Genomic DNA, 18,721 nt, shown 5'->3' on the forward strand with positions numbered 1-18,721 from the left:
TTTCTTGTCTTGTATGACTGAACTGAGCAGATGTAGAAATGTATACATAATTGCAAAGGCTTAAACGGGTACAACGTGACCAATGAAATAATTAATGATCAGAGTGATTTTATAAAAACCCTATTAGGAAATTAAACAAAATCCTCACATTTACCAATTATTAGATACGAGAACATTTCTAATGAAAGAAGGAGAGAGATGCACTGGTGTAGTTTCATTAGATTACAGTTTGATATATTTTGGAAATATCGGTGTTTTCCCGGATTCATCCTCCACCAGTCATATTGCTAAAATGTGCTTAAAAATATCGTTAAATCCAAACACACACCAGTCCATATTCCGTCACGACTATCTCTCTCTCTCTCTCTCTCTCTCTCTCTCTCTCTCTCTCTCTATATATATATATATATATATATATATATATATCATTGAGAAGAAACACTTTCTTTCAATTTACAAACATTAGCCCGAAATAAACGTTATTTTTTAAACAGAAAGCGTCAGGCAAATTTTTAATACAGCACTTTATGACAGTACGGTATACTAGACTCATGCTAAACAGATGTTGTATTCATGGATACTTAGCAAATACTGTACGTATGCTGATCAAATGCTGCATCCATGGATATTGCAATATATTTATAGCATCTAACACCCACCTCTGCTAATCTCCAGAATGGACTGAACTCACGCTGAATTCATTCCGGCTCTAATTGCTTGTGATGCTTAATTTTGATACTGCAGTCATGCTGAATCGACTTTAACAATATTACTTGAGTGCAGATTCCCTGCATGACATTAACAAATTAAACAATGCTGCATTTATGCTGTACAAACTTTGTCGTTTCAATACGGAAATAAATACAGCATGAGAAGGTCAATAAGAGCACATAAGAGAGCGATTTTTTTAATATAAAATTATATATCACCAAATTTATGTGAAGTATACATTTTACTTATCATCTTAATGCCTTAAATGAAATATGCATATCTTTTTTTAATTTCCAGTAATTCTTATATTTAAGTATTCAATATTATTACCAGATGTTACTAATATTTGGAATCTGATAAATATCAAAATATTAGTTATCATTATTATTATTATTATTAACAAAAATACACATTATTATTCAATGGTTAGAGAAAGGAAGATACTCATGACTTTATTCTCCTATATTATAATTTCTATACAATATCATTATTATAATTATCTGCTGCCAAAAGAAGAAAAACATTGTCAGTTCTTTTCATAGAATACAATCTTACACTGTTTATGTCCTGAACATTTTATTTCTTTGTGATCGAGATAAAGAGACAAACAGTGAGACATACAGACAGACGGAGAGGGAGGGAAATAGTGATGGGAGAAATAGACTTCCATCCCTTTCTCACTGTATTCGTCAAGGATTATGTTTCACAATTATGATTGGATAAAACAAAACAAAACAATGCAGCCACATAACAAGATGAATACGGTTTGTTGACGACTGAGATCTAGTTTGGTAACTGCGGTTATTTCCCTGTTTTACAGTCTGGAAAGTGGTTTGCTGAACACTAAATATCCATGTAACTTACTGGGCTCATAAAATAAACAGAACTATCGCGGCAATATCTTATTCAGATAGGTTCGATATTTTAGTTTGAATGGTCAGACCTTTGATGGCTAATTTGATAATATTAGTTAAAAACAATACCGTTGCTTGTGAACTGATCATGCAACCTGGAGATATCTGCTGGAAATAATGGAGCTGTACTTTGGAGGGTATTTTATACTGATACAATGTAGTTATGCTCTCATGACTTTGTAACATTATGTCACATAAATACCATTTGGCAGATAAGTATTATTTACTGATGCGTCTGTTTACCCGCAATTGTCGATGCTGTCGTATTGCCAGCTATCGACAACGGGTTTAAATACTTTATAAATTACATGCAAGTTTCTTTTCATTTTTGAATTTTTCTTTGGACTCTTTTCTCACAGAAATATAAAGTTAGCAATTTTGTACATGTTTACTCTAAGACGAACATTCTCCCACATTTTTGAAAAAGATTGTGGCGCTATAGAATAAACACGTGTCAAACGTTGATGACAAATTAACAAGCCAGTAACATTTATATTTATAGCTACAATTATCATAAAAAAATTTCTCCAAACATCTTTGTATGACAATCACGTAATTACACAAATCACCTCTATCCATGAACTTTCTTTTATTATAGAAAAGTATGCTTTACGACAACAATACACATGCGCACGTAGCTAAGCATTTCTCCTTGTTTTCTTGTTTCTTTTGTTGACATTAAGCGTTTTTTTCCTTGACAAAGAGCTGGACAAATCAGGAAACTTTTTGTATCTGCGCCGTTATATATATATATATATATATATATATATATATATATATATATATATATATATATATATATATATATATATATATATCCATCCAGTGACACAAACAGGGGCATACAGATAAACAGACACAGAGGGATAAAGATGTATCTGCGCCGTTACCTATATATATATATATATATATATATATATATATATATATATATATATATATATATATATATACACCCAGTGCCAGAAACAGGGACAGACAGTTAAACAGACACAGAGGGATAAAGATGCCCTAATTCAACAAAAGTTCAGTGATATATTCATAGTTTATTTCTTCAAGCGCGTTCTCATCAACGTTATGGTAGGTACATTATACATTCAAGCATTTTGTAAAGAAATCGTCTGACTCACTGATATATCAGGTACATTTTATTGTTACATCTATACAACACTTGCATGCAGAAACACATCTGCAAGACTGACAAAAATATTAAACACCCTTCAAAATCAGTGGCTAACGAAAGAATCAAAATAAACTGGACATTAATATCAATACTACAGACCCTTATAGAGTATGTTATAACTGGACAGAAATGCATTCATTACAAGCCGTATAGAGTATGTTATAACTGGACAGAAATGCATCTATTGTAGGCCATGTAGAGTATGTTTTAACTGGACAGAAATGCATTCATTACAAGCCCTATAGAGTATGTTATAACTGGACAGAAATGCATTCATTACAAGCCCTATAGAGTATGTTATAACTGGACAGAAATGCATTCATTACAAGCCATGTATAATATGTTATAACTGGACAGAAATGCACTCATTACAAGTCCTGTAGAACATGTTATAATTGGACAGAAATGCATTCATTACAAGCCCTATAGAGTATGTTACAACTGGACAGAAATGCATTCATTACAGGCCTGGACAGAAATGCACTGATTACAAGCCCTGTATAATATGTTATAACTGGACAGAAATGCACTCATTACAAGTCCTGTAGAGTATGTTATAACTGGACAGAAATGCACTCATTACAAGTCATGTATAATATGTTATAACTGGACAGAAATGCATTTATTACAGGCCTGGACAGAAATGCACTCATTACAAGCCCTGTAGAATATGTTATAACTGGAAAGAAATGCATCCTTTACTGGCCATGTTGAGTATGCTATAACAGTACACCAATACACTGAGACAATATATAAGTTTCTGGTTTTATTTTATTAAGAACAATTAAGAACTGGTTGTAGAACACGTGTAAAATAAGTTCATTTTCTTCTTCTAAATGGTCATATAATGGTCATATAAGCAATAATTGATGTGCAAACAGGACCTTGAGGTTTCCTTCTGAACAAGTTATGTAGCTTGTTAAATTTTAACAATCTGAAATCTTCTGTCTGTGTTATCTGTCTAGGTACTGTCTATATTTAAAATACATTCAATGTTCCAACTTCCGTCAGATTGTTCTCTTGTTCAAATACTATTTCATATTCTTCAAATATATATATATATATATATATATATATATATATATATATATATATATATATATATATATATATATATATATATATATATATATATATATATATATTTTCCTATTGATAAGCATTAACATTTGGTATAAGAACAGACTCTGGATCGCCCATTTTTCCCAACTTAATTCTAGGCCCCATCCCAATGAAAGTGTGTCTGACGGGAATTTAGCCCCACCCACACAGTTGTGTTTCCTTTCTTTGGACCCATGCTATGTCACTGACGTGTAATTATACTTAGACAAATAATCCAGTTCACTTTCAGTAACTTAAAATTATTTACTTATGACAGTTTGCATATATATATATATATATATATATATATATATATATATATATATATATATATATATATACAACTCCAACACGTAGAATTTCTTGTTATTTTTTTGTATTTTGTATTATTATTATTATTTATTTATTTTACTTTATTTACTTATTTATTTATTTTCTATATCTTCAAGAAGTGTACATTATATATAATACAAATATTGATAAAACTGTTTATCTCTATTTAGTAATAAATTATATATATATATATATATATATATATATATATATATATATATATATATATATATATATATATATATATATATGAACACATCTTTCCAATTTACGTTAATATTACTTAAGTCTGTGTTTCATTAAAATTAATTAGGAAAATAATTAATAAGTAAAACTATTCTAGTTTGTAAAATTATAACTAACTGATATTATACTACACGATATACTTGCTAAGTAACTGTTGTACTTTGTATAATAATTTAATACTAATTAATATGTTTACTAGTCATCTTTTATTTTTGAAGTACTTAAGTCTCTTTGACTTAGCATCACGTGCAATTGCTAGCAATAACTAATAACTACTCATCAGGGTTGGTGTCACCCAGACCGGTAACTCATGGTATACCCCCATGGACCTCCTTCCTGCACAACAATTCAACAATAGTCGAAACTGACTATTAAGAATCAAAATGTTCTTGGAATTTGATTTCTACTGTACATTGTATTGAGCATAAGCTCTAAAGGACATAGGACACTGTGTCCCTAACCCTCAAAACTTGGGGGACAAAAAACATTTTATCAGGACAACATACAACACTAGTAAATAATGTCCTAATAATGCTATAAAACTGTGGATATCTTATTTGCTTCAACTTTAATTTTGTGGTCAGCAGACTATTTCGATATTTTTCTTGGATGCTTACATTGTTGCCCTAAAAGTTTTGTCATGCACTAAGATAACTCAGGAAAACACTGACAAACTCCATAATTTACGGAATCAGTGAGAGCATCAAAGATGATGAACTACATCACATCTGTTGCTTGAAATGGTAGACTCACCCATGTAAATATGTCGATCGTGTTACTAAGAAACTCTTTTTTATTATATGAAACGCTAACAAGTTGACAATGTTTGAGACCCCTGGCGACAACCAGGTAAGAACTTTTAAGTCAATGAATGAAATGACTTAATTTCGAGCATTTTTATATCTTTAACGCCTTTTGTTTATAAATCGGTAGGGGGTACAAATGAATGGGATGGTGTACGAATACTATGGTCACATTCATGTTATTAGTATTTCAAGCCTTAACTTCGATGAAAGCAAAATATTTGCTCTGTTTTAAGGAAAGCCAGAGCCATCTTCGCAAATATCATATTCAATGTTTAAAATTGAAAATTAATGATGGCACCGATATATAAAAAGAGGTCAAATATTTAACCGACTCATAAATCACCTCCACCGCATCCTCCTACCCAACCATCACAACATCAATCACCACCAGAACCTCCAGCACCTCCACCATCCCAGCCGCCATCACCACCACCACGACAACCTCCGCATCTACCTGCATTCACACTCACATCGCCAACAAATTCACCACATGCATTGACACAAGAGCAACAGTCGCTGCCGTTTTGAGCCGAATCAAGTTCTGTTGCGACATCAAAAAAATTGCCAACCACAAGATTTTTATCAGCCCCTCCACATACCGAGCACGTGTATGTACCATACTGGCTCTGAATGTAGTGATTTGACGGTGTATTCAGATGTAAGCCGCATGCAAGAACAAGGGACATGCTATCAGACGGAATATTATCAATCGCACCCAATCCACGTGATAGTGATTGAGTCCTCGGCACGATGCTTTCTCCAACTTTCCAATTTGCGGGACGAGGAATGCAGAGAACATGAAGGAGTGAGACTGAAAACACCAGGGCCAAATTTTCCGCTACTTCATTCTGATTGGTATTGACCTCGATGAACCCACGATAGAGATCTGCCTGAACTGATTCCATTCTAAAGTTGAAATCCTCGGCCAGATATCCAAGAAAGAAATGTGTCCATCGTCGTGTGGACATTTTGTAGAAACTAACTTTGAGGGTACCTGGTGAGCCGCGGGCTCCAAGCCTGCCTTGTTGACCTCTTCGCCCTGAAAATAAAAATGAGGCATATATGGCAGAATATTCACATCGCTTCGGTACCGGTTCTATCCCATGATGCGCCACGTAAATGAACAAAGGATTATTCTTGTCACGCACTGTTGTAATTTAATTTAGGTTCTCTTTCTGCGTCTTCTCTTAGGACTACCTCATTCCTATATGGCAGCCGTTGAATGTGCATCACATATATTGTGAGATAATTGAATATTCCACGCAAAAGAAAAGTTTTGCCTTTTAAACTGAACCTTCATTTTGTAAGATGTTCCCATATCTTCAAACAATTACGGATATCCTTATGCAATTAGTTCTAAATGAACATGAGCTTAAACATTTCATGATGTCATGATTTGTAACGAGGAAAGAAAACTGCTTATGAAGCTCATATTATTTCCAGATCCTTAAGTTTATATATAACTATAGGGCATTGTCTTTGCTGAATTAAATGAGCACGGTATATGAAAAATATGTGTCATAAGTCTTTTTCATGTAAATATTGTTGCTGCCTCGGCGGCCATATATGTCTCAATCAAAGTACGTTTTTCTTACGAAAGAAACAATAAAACACTTCTACCACAGGGCTGCTGGCTACATGTAAGACGCAAGCAATTCATTTTCAGAAGCCTTTATTCTCTTCTAAAATGTTAAGATCGTTGTTTTTACTGCTTTTCATTTTTATTTTATGCAAAGATTAAACTCACGGTGTTCCAAGTTGTGTTACCTGTAATTACAGGAATACCTTTTCGGAACCCAGTCCATCTTCCAACACAGATTCCCCAATCGCCGCCGTTGTTCTTGATAATAACTGCTCTCTCCTTGCTTCTTGGGTTTAGGACCACGCTTTTGTCAGTTTTAGAAACCTTAAAGATTTGACCAAATATTCAGTCATGACATGAAATGAAATTCCTTTTCTCATTAAACAGAACGTATATAGTAAATTATGCATGTGAGTAATTAAGGATTAGTTTTGTGCATGGTCCTCTTGATCAGTACGATGTTTAAGAAAATATTTAAATTTTAAATCGATCTCTTAAATGAACACGCTGCTTTGAAATATGAGTTTCGTGACAACAAAAACTGAATAGAGACCATCAGCAAAACAACGTTTACCGTATTGTTTCAGTTTTTCGTAGCGTCTTTTCAAAAAAAGATTATGGTGGATTCAGGTTCGAGTATATACAATTCAGGTGAGAAGTCTTGTTATTTTCATTCGGGAAATCATGTACTATACTTTTTGGATAGGAATATAAAGGAATCTTAAAATGTTCCGTTCCAGTTGCAATTGCATTTAAAGGCTCCACATTTCAGAAGCTGCCTTGATGTAGATGAATTGGATACTATTTCTAAGGTTTTCTGGCAGCTTCTGTGACACGGAAATATAAGAAACTACAAACTTATATTCCATTTCAAATGTTTCCAAGCAGTTTAAGGTGCGTTTGGGATGTTAGCCTGACATAGAGACATCAGACATCATAAGAATCCCATCCAGCTCCAGTGTTTTCATGTAGATTCTGTAACATGGAACACTAGAAACTACAAGAATTAATTTCAGTATACAATACTTCTGGCCATTTCCGCATCGTGGTTACACCAGAATGCATTCCAGTTTCAGTGTATTCTGCCCGTTTAAGCAACAAGGAAATAGCAGAAATTACAAGAATTCAGTCCAATCTTCAATTTTCAGTGTTTTCAAGCAGTTGTCGTGCTTAGTCAACATCATAAAGCACTAGATACTGTTTCAGTTTTGAATTTTAAATATTTTCTTATTGTTCCCATGCTGTTAAACCAAGAGAATATGTTCCAGTTTCAAATGCTTTTTTGCATATTTCGTAGGTCTGCAATGATAGAAATCAGCCTCTTCGAAACATTTTCTTTTACTTTTGAAAGGATCAGTGGTACGATCTATTTGTGGTATAATTAATCTCTGAAACCACAACAAATGACAAGAAGCACACATAGATAACTCAAAACTTTATTAAACATTTTGAAAAGCTACCATAGTTATTAACCTTTTTGCTCAAATCGTAATAATTTCAAGTAAAAACGAACTGAATCGACATGGAAAATGTACATTTTTTTAATTGGAAAAGCTATGATTGTCTTTAACAAAACAGAATTATAATTTCACAAATATCCCCGCTAATGAGGCATTATAGAAGAAACACTGAGCCAAGGTTTTGAAAAACAAATTTCTTAGAAAGGATCATGGTCACGTATATTTTGAAGGCAAAAACTAAAATGAAATGTTTAGTATTAAAATATCATGAAATCTAAGAACACTTCCCAAAGCACGCAATAGATTGATTAAAGAAGTTCTAGATTCTGAATCAGTTTTATACGCTGTTCAACTTTGCAAATAAATACGCAATAATATGCATTTTCTATATCATCGCCACATGCATAATGGACTATTTCTCAAATGATTAGATTAGAAAAAAATTATTGCGTAAATCACTACAATTATTTCGCAGTATACAATTTTATGAAAGTAACATAGTTTATGGAAATTTCTTATATATGCCAAGGTGTGTATATATATATATATATATATATATATATATATATATATATATATATATATATATGTATTCAGATTTGGTTGATTTCTCTCTCTCTCTCTCTCTCTCCCTCTCTCTCTCTCTCTCTCTCTCTCTCTCTCTATATATATATATATATATATATATATATATATATATATATATATATATATATATATATATATATAGAGAGAGAGAGAGAGAGAGAGAGAGAGAGAGAGAGATAGATAGATAGATAGATAGATGGTTTTAGGACGGTTATCTGGTACAGTTTACTAGATTACTGAAAATTACTCCAAGACGTTTGTGGAACTCAACAAAAGCGACGAATTTGTTTTCGAAGTTTAGTTCAGGAAACATCGGTTGTAGATTAAGCAAGAATAACATGGCTTCAGATTTGGTTGAATTCAAATCAACTAACCACTGCCTTGACCAATCGTCAACGGTTATACATCAATATTAAGTATGTATTCTGTTAGATGAATAAACCAGTGAGCTATCATCAGCAAAGAGTCCCATTGCACTCAAGAAGTTATCGGTCAAATTGTTAGTATACATAATAAATAATAATGGACCTAAGACAGAGCCCTGTGGTATGCTAGTCGCAACATACCGACTATATGATTTGGCACTATTTAAAGAACCTATTTGAAGTCTCTTTGATAGGTAGCCAGAGAACCTATAGCTAAGGAAACTCAGTGCCATTGCAAATTAATTTATATATTAAAGTTTTATGCCAAACGCGATCAAATGCTTTATATACATAGAGTATGACCACGCACATGACATCCCTATTATCAAACAAAGTACATATGCTATGGTACATATCCATGAGATAAAATACTGCATACTTTGTGGGAAGAAAACATTATTGATATTTAAAAATAAGATCATCTGAGAGTTGGTTGCTTATAGCGATGCTTAAAAATAATTATTTCCATAACTTTCCTAACATTACTTAATAATAAAATAGGGGTAATTTGAGGGATCAATGGTAAATCCCGTTTCATACACGTACATTACTTGCGCGATTTTACATAAAGATGGGAACTAATAGGGATTTGGTTTTAGTAAAATTGATACATGATTATTCCAAACTGTCCTCGAACTAACATAGCGTATTTACAAACGATCAGAAACTAAACGGCAATGGCAGAGTACTTTCTGTTCTTTGGACACAATGTTGAAGTGAAGTTTACATAGCTTACGTGTAGTTTTCCTTCAACTTCGATGTATGGAAACAATTTCAAATGCAGTGACAGGTTACTTGTAACAAATATGTTAGTGGTATAAGGAGGGATACTTAAGATAAGAGCGAAGACAAAGCGGCTTTGATTGGCGTGTAACTACCGCCTGTAAATTGACTTCAATACTTGACAACAATAATTACTTGCATCTTCCATACATGCCTTTTAACAGAACTGTTTTAAAAAATCTTTTATCTTGATTATGTAATAACATCTTTGCAATAATTGAAAAATAATATGAAAAGTAAATTTATTTTGTACTCTCTGACAACAAAAATGTATAAGAATCTTTCATAGCAATTTAAGTTGATATATATTATATGCATATGCTAAATGAATGTTTTTATCTACCTGTGTAGGTATAGGAAGTTGATCTTGTCCGATCAAGTGTGCGACTGCCACCGTTTTATCTTGATAGCACACCTGGATAGCGGACATCAGCAAAGGTAAACTGTGGGTAATTCTACACGTGAATATCACTTGACCTGTGTGATTTATCAATCTGGAAGTTGATTTTGTGAAAGCGTAAGCTTGACATAATTGTACGTTTTCCTTTAATAATAAAGATTTTGCAATTCTGTGTATTACATGCATACAAACATGTATACATACAAACATACATAATACATACATACATACATACATACATACATGCATGCATGCATGCATGCATACATACATACAAGCATGCATGCATGCATGCATACATACATACATACATACATACATACATACATACAAGCAGTAACTGAGCAATAATTTTGAAATATGATATAAACATTACATAAATATGGAATGATATAAAGTCTATACACGAATTTTGAACCTGTAGTAGAAACGTTATGGATTTAAATGCGTGTACAAGTATGCATGTCCATGAATTAACAAATCTGTATTTAGGTTATTTTGTCACCCACTTTATGTCCGATCTCTTGTTAATTGTCATATTCGCATGTTTATTAATCGTTGTTTTCAAAAAGGTAAAAAAAATTGCATCAAATCATTATGTCGAACAATGAATATGCTTTAATCTTATTGACACTTGATACTTGGTTTTTACTTCAAACTCGTGGATTTGTGACTGTGAAATGTTGATTAACAAAACCATGTAGTCGCAGATTTGGATTGTATTTATTTGTAAGGACCCTCTTCTAAAACATGTCGATTCCAAATTGCACCGTGTCGTCTGGCACGAATTTTGCAACCCTCTAACATCGTTATCCTAAAAGCCGCGAAGCCTTCTAACATTGCCATCCTAGAAATCAGGAATTTTTACTTTCGAACAGCGGATAATTTTGGACATAGAAATATCACATGAAGCACTTACGTGTGAGGTCTGATGAAATTCCATCAGTGCTAATGGGAATTATTACCAAAAGAAAATGTTGATGGAAGTCTACAACTAATGTATCAGAAAGAGGTCAGAATGGCATTTGTATCTTTTCTAAACGGTAATCAAGAAGAGAAGAAAACTATAGCCAGGATGAAAAAGAGAGAAATATACAGCATTCTTTACCTATGATCAGCGATATGACACCTGTTGTCAATGCCAACCGGTAGCTGTGCCAATGCCATAGGTCCGCATAATTGCTCCAGATGCTTTGGAATAATGGCTTCCTTGTAAACATCAGATTCGAGTGAGAGAATTGCCGCTCCACTTGTTGGTAGAGCTACTGTGCCCTTAAGAGACACGCGCAGCTCGGGATCTAGGTAAAGGTTTGTCTCAAGCGGGATGGTGGATGGTGTTCGATGTCCTTCTACCAGAGAAAGAAGATTGTAAATGCCAACCTCTCCTACATCCAGTTCGACCCTGCCCATCCTTGCAGTACCAAACTTGTCAGACAGAGATACCAGTATATAGTGTACATCTCGAGTACAGATATCCAGCCGCTTCAAATCATTTTCTCTCCAAACGATTTGGTTTGTTGCCGGTGTTATCCTTCCCTTTTTCAAACGTATGGCAAGTGGATCCTTTCTGGCTCGGAGCATAACTGCAAAACCGCTAATTTTGTCTTTGCTGCAGCATATGTTTAGCTTAAAATGTTTGTAACGTTCTGGTTGTTTGTGCAAAACACATTCGGTCAGCTGAATAGAAGTCTTCTTGGTAGAGAGATTGTATACATCTGAAGTTTCGAGTTTGTAAAGTCTTCCTCTCGACGAATCTCCGCGATACATAGTTCCATATATCGAGAAAGTTTCCTTAAAAGTGTTCTTCCAAAGCTCGTTCGTGGCAAATTCTGCTGACGTATGTTTAGAATGAGGAGCTCGGTCGTTAGAAGTGTCATCATGGTTGAACAATTGGCCAAACAACGCCTCTGTGTGATTCTTGTAAGCCAACGGGTAGAGTTGGTGCGTATGCCATATAAGATCGATATCATAACAAGGAACGAGAAACTGTTCTGGGTTTTGCTGCCTTAGATACAGAAATTTCTTGTATCGTAAAAGACTGTTCATCAAAAACTTTCGATCCCGGTAATGAGGCAACGAAACTGAGTAGTAGAACAATGCTTGTCTTGAGGCCGCTTTCTCGATGTCGTAGGATATTCGAGATATTTCATTCTTCCTTTCAACACTGCAGCAAGCATTCAAGTCTATTTCAAACGGCTCATGTGTATCTTGGTACTTCTTAAACCATAGATACTTTGACCTTTCAAGGGCTCTTTCCTCATTATTGACGAATCTGTGGTCAATTACAAACCCGACAATGGTCATGCAGTCTTTGACATAAGACGTTGGACAAAGCATGTGGCAATGCCATACCCAGTGTATATCCAAAGGGGCTGTAAGAACCTTTTCCCGATGCTCGGCTGCTAGAGGGAGCCAGTAGTACTCATATCTATAAATAGCTCTGTTCAGAACATTGACGTTATTCAGAAGTGGGGTCACATCCACCTGCTGGAGGAAGTCCAGATGTCGTTTGGTGGCCTCCAAAAGGTCAAAATCAAATTTGAAATTTGCTTCTCTGAACACCATGTTTTCTCCTACAAACATAAAAAATCACATTCTGTACAGACAAGTCTTTGCGAAATGTACCTTGATTACAAGCATTGTTAAATCACATATTTTAAGGACATATGCAGTAAAAATCAGATTTCAATGTTAACGTGTTTTCTAACGAGAATGATCTACAAAACATATTGGCGACGTACATTATATTAATTACAAAGTTAGCATCGCTTGTATGGCTAGATTACATACGAAAGTCAACTTTTGCAGAAATAAACTTATCTCATAAGAGTTATGTCCCTTGCGGAAGAAAAAAAAACTACCCGTATTTCCTTCTTACACATTTGTCGTGGGTCAGTTTTTAAATCAGAATTTCCCCAGATAGAATCGATCGTGTAACATACAAGCTTATTGAAATCGGAGAATACAGTACCACGCGTATACCCTGTGAGTAATCTTACATGATCTGTCATGATTTAGTTGTTTTCACGCGTGCAATTTCATGACGTTAGTTACGTAAACGTTGTAATTCCTGTTTCAGTAATGGTTCATTTTCTAACAGGAAGTACTCTTTAAACATATTTGGTAAATAAGTTGATTTCAACAAAGGTTGGGAATACTTGAAGGCTTGCATCAATAAAAAAACACACATTAATACCAAATAACACGCAGAAACATTTAGGATTCTTCACCATATTGTTTCGCTACATTGAAATAAAGGGGTTATAACAATATGTAGTATACGAAACTCTAACGTTAACCCCTTATTTATAGTGGACTAGTCAAGATTTTGTCTCCTGCTATCTGCCAAAATATTATTGTAAGGTTATACTAAATGTTTGTTTACATTTTAAGATCAACCTATTTTTGAAACAAAAAGTCAGATAAAAATGCACGAATCTAAATTTATACTGAGGAACGCGACTTTTTACTTTAATATTATTTAAACTATGGTCATTATTATAAAATAGATGTGGACGATATGAAACGTAACGGACAAAATTATGTTTCGCAAGAGACTTTGTGCACCCGAGATTCTTTGAATTACACATCCACGTCACAGGGGCTCGTATAGTTGCTTACAAATTGACCTGTCATTCATGTAATATATAATAACTTCAAGGTCAATTGTAAGCAAGGATCGTCTTAAAAAAATATATTAGAGTTATAAATGTTTGTTTTGTCTACATGTGTATCGTTCTTTTCTTTAAATATTTTTACATATGGAGGTAACATTTTCTTCACTTTCAATTATTACCTCCACTCTCTCTCTCTCATTTTTTTTTATATTAACCATCAAAAGTCCTCGTGTAAATATCAAAGACATTAATTACGTTAATGTTGAGAGAAGGATAAGACACGCAAAGACAGAGCAAGGCACACATAGAAGAGCAAGACACTCAAAAACGGGCAAGGGCAGAGCAACGACTGTGCAGCGATGCATATACTTATATTACTGGAAATATTCACTGTTTATATAAAACAGTAAAAATATTTAATTACAATAAGCGTTGAGAGAAGAAAGAAGACATGCACAGACGGCAAAATATACCAAAAATTTTTAAAAAAAAAAATCAATATATAAAATATATAAATTGTTGCTATGTCTCTGTGTGTGATTATCGCTCGTTTTTAAATATATATTTAACTCAGTTGATATAGAGGCGACATAATGCAGAAACTGTTTAAATATACACTGCTGGAAATTATTTATATAATGTACATAGTGTAGAGAAATGGTACTGTAATCCGTTTAACGTGTCAACGCGTGTTTCCAATCACTAGCGGCAGAGTAGGCTCGTGCCACATTTAACTCAGTTAACAAAACGTCAGTACGTGGACAGTTTTAAAATGTTGAATATACAAAATATAAGTTGATAAATCTGTAATTAGATGAGTTTTTTTCTTTCTTTATCTATATTGCATTCCAAATTGCGTTTTACTATGATGTTTAAATGCCGAGCAAGACAATTTGTACAGTTTTAAACTTCTCGGTAATGAACAATTGCATGAAAGAGATAATTACCTAATTAATTCTATACAGGTATTTTATACAGGTATTCACATCTCGAGATACTGATAGTTTAATACAAAAAATTTTAAGGTGTGGTCGGCAAATTATGTCGGCTAAACAACTGATCAGATATTAATAACGTTAAAATCTCGATTATTTGTTTCTAATTACGTCGGTGACAAACGAGATGATCTATTACGATTGATCTTAAGCTACCGAATTTTCATTAATTTATGTTCTATGTCAAATAACAGTTGACAGACACTTCATTCTTGGTGTCAAAGTAAAATATTCTATGAAAGTACTAAAAGAAAACTTAAATATCAGCCAAAATATCTTAACTATTATGAAAAGTACATGAAAGCCAAAATTTCAAAACACTGAAACTAACCATGAAGACAAACTACAACAACTAATCAGTCAAACATAGACTTAAAGTAACATGAGATCGGATAGCACTGAAATGTGACGAGCTCGTCGACAAGTTGCACGAACTTGTTAACACCCAACTGGTGGACATTAGACGAGCTATAGATGACACAGGCACTTTAGGCTGAACAAAAGATATACCAGGTATAAGTTGGACCATGCTGTTTTTTCGGCAAATTCGGCAGAATAAAAAAGGAGTTACCTTGTTAAAGATTTTTAAGGCGAGAAATTAAGTAAAACCACCGATTGTAACATCTTCAGATACGCCTTCACAGTATCAAGGCCTCGGCCAACTACGAGAAATCCTGAACAGAAGTCCCGCTGCAAGAGCACGATATGAACCCCACCCCTCCCAAACAAAATTAAAAAAATTAACTTAATTTAGAACGGCGCACATTTGTGAGCTGGTTTGTATATACATTGCATATGTTTGGTATTTCTAAACAAATAAAGGAAAATGAAAAAGATAAAGTTATAGTTTGATTTTCTTTTCTTTTTGCTAATGTTAAAATATATAATTTTAAAAAATATTAAAAATAAAGAAAAATAGTTAGTTTTTTTTTAAAACTAAACACTAGAGAAATAAAGAACAGTGAAGATACTGAAATAATGATTGAGTACCAATATACAAATGTCTTAGTTTTAGCTGTTTAACAAACTTGTGCATGGATTAAAACCAATGAAATAATGAACATACTATCAAGCTTCACTTTTATATTTGTATACAAAGATACATACATCTGCATTTCTGGCATATTTGCTATGTCATTTGTTTACTTTTAATGTCTGTTTAGAGATTTGCATTTGTATTTCTATTCGCCGCTTTATTCGTACGCAGCTTAAATTGTGGATCATTATATTAATATTTAAATAATATATATTGGATAATCAAAATTATAATTATCAATGTTAGCAAAAACAATTGTATATATGTTAAACCAGTAAATTCATGTTTTCAACGATATTTGACAAACTTAATTCAGTATATTGATATGTTAACTTTTGAATTCAGACAAGACAACAATTGCAATACGTATGCATTGGACAAATTAGGCTTAAGAGATTCACAAATATGCAATTAGCATTCACAAAATTAAAATTATGGGACTTGCAAAGCAGGATCTGCATCGTTAGTCCCGGGTACACACCTGTGCTGCACCATATATACAGAGTGCGGCAAAATGCTTAACAAATTGCAACTGATGGCCATTTAACGTACTATCCTAAATGAGATAAAATGTGCTACAAACAATAATAACACTGTTCCATTTTGCTGACAAAAGCCAGTTATGAACATTTTCCATAGTTCATTATAACTCTGGATGTAAAGAGATATTTTAAAGAAAAGATCAACATAAATACAATATAAACATGAAATTGGAATCAACGTTCATCATTCTAACGTCTATGTGGCATGTTCGCCCTGTCATTGCATGTCTTTGCTCGTCAGTGTCCGTCTTATTTATGTTTCTATGAGCCTTTGTGGTGTTTAATAGGGCCCGCAGCAGGTCTTTCGCGGGTCTGATCCACAATGGTTCTCGTTACTTAAATAGATTGCCGCATAGTGACAAAATCCATCAACCATACGTAGAATACTAGTGACATGATTGGGAAGGACAGTCCGAAAAGAAATATATTTATTTTTCCAAATCCCGTTATAAATTTCACTACCAGAAAAAATACTGTGTGGTTGGTTTTTATAATATTTTGAATGATCAAAGAAAATATGTTCGAGTATGCAACCGATTAACATGAAGCTACGACCATATTACAACCTGAAACCACGACCGTATTAATACATGATGGTTTCAAATGTTCATGAAAATATTTCAGAGAGGAACTGACTGCTAATAACGACATAGAAAAAGGCACAAAGTTTGGATTTAATTATCAGAGAATTATAAATACAGGTACGGAATCAGATATAGTTTGCAAATTATTGAAGCCTATACATGTATAGGTGTTCCCCTTATCATCGTAACAATGCAAATGGACTTTTAACCGGAGCTCCGCGAAGCATTCTGTATTTTATTATATTCTGTTAGAGTGCCTTCCTGTTAAAATATGTTTCACAATCATTTTATATGACACTATGTTATCAGCCCATGTAAACGATTGCAAAGATATGAACATATTGAATATTAGCGTTAAAGATGAAGATGTGAACTTTTTCGATTTTAATGGTATGCACGTTGTATATTCATCTAGAATACCTCAGGCATATTTATGCTACAATTTTTACAGAAATGTCATTAAGAGATCATAGTGATTTTAATTTTAAATTCATAAAGGAAGATGATGAAATAAGGAAGACAAAGCACTGAGTCAAACACTAAACAATGACTTAAGCTCCAATATCAGCAGTGTTTCAAATTTACAACGTCAGATAGAAAAATCTAATGCAGCTAGTAGATTATTTTACAACAATGTGACTATGCTCAGTGTGGAAGACTCGTGAGGATACTAATTTGAAAACAATAATACAAAAAATAAGTAGAGATGAAGTTGATGACACAAAAAATGAACGGTGGTGTATGAGTGTATCACAGAAAAACCTTCTAAACCTTCAGAACTGACATAAGTCTGATAGACGGTAACAGGAAAAAGCTATAATCTGTACAAAGTTCAATTAGACACAAATGAAAATTAGGAGATGCAGAAAACATACAGGAACTATGAAAGCTAACTGACGAAAAGATACATACTTAAATATCAGCCTGAATGAGTGATGTATGTGAAATGAAAGTCAGCAGAAAATTGCAATCATGCCCTCAACTGTTGCAGGAAGAATAAAACGATGAGAAGACCTATAGTTAAGAAGATATTGAAAAGTTAGCAGGATGACGTTAAAGCTGGCGTTAAAAGATAAAAAAGATGGACTGATAGCTGTGTCAGTTTTATTCTTTGAACAGTAAAGTTGTTTAGTCATCAGTTCCATGATTCGGGTGTAGCTTTTGCTATATATTCTCGTACTCATTCAGACGATGCAATTACAATAAGACCAAGGGATCAAACATTTGGTGGTATTTACCAGCCTTCTAATATAATGATAGTTTATGGTTATATTTATATTGTAATTATAATGGGGTAGTGTTTATGTTGTGCATACATTTCTTTGCGAAACTTGAAATAAGGAGAACAAGTTCTTCAAGGTTTCAAACGTTCTAAAGGAATATAAATAAGTTTAACTAAAGGAATAGGGTGGCAA

At 33.4% G+C, this 18,721-nt stretch overlaps 1 protein-coding gene across 1 annotated transcript; it reads right to left on the reverse strand.

Moving 5' to 3' along the window:
* Window positions 1-5,671: 5,671 nt before the first annotated feature.
* LOC149788939 (uncharacterized) lies at window positions 5,672-13,097 on the reverse strand. Its single transcript, XM_089973569.1, has 4 exons — window positions 11,641-13,097; window positions 10,462-10,587; window positions 7,062-7,180; window positions 5,672-6,333 (listed from the first exon to the last, which is right to left on the reverse strand). Exons 1-4 carry the CDS (start codon window positions 13,095-13,097, stop codon window positions 5,672-5,674), a joined length of 2,364 nt encoding a protein of 787 aa, XP_089829695.1.
* Between the last annotated feature and the right edge of the window lie 5,624 nt (window positions 13,098-18,721).

Source organism: Sinohyriopsis cumingii, chromosome 11 (genome assembly GCF_028554795.1).
Source record: "Sinohyriopsis cumingii isolate HCF-2022 chromosome 11, ASM2855479v2, whole genome shotgun sequence".
Classification (NCBI taxonomy): Eukaryota; Metazoa; Mollusca; class Bivalvia; order Unionida; family Unionidae; genus Sinohyriopsis; species Sinohyriopsis cumingii.

Excerpts from the sequence above, each read along its gene's own strand:
- LOC149788939 (XM_089973569.1), bottom strand. The coding sequence starts at position 13,097 with ATGGTGTTCAGAGAAGCAAATTTCAAATTTGATTTTGACCTTTTGGAG. Across the intron at positions 10,588-11,640 it reads TGTCATATCGCTGATCATAG|AATTACCCACAGTTTACCTT; the intron begins GTAAAGAATGCT and ends ATTCACGTGTAG. Across the intron at positions 7,181-10,461 it reads ACACAGGTAGATAAAAACAT|CGTGGTCCTAAACCCAAGAA; the intron begins TCATTTAGCATA and ends AACTGACAAAAG.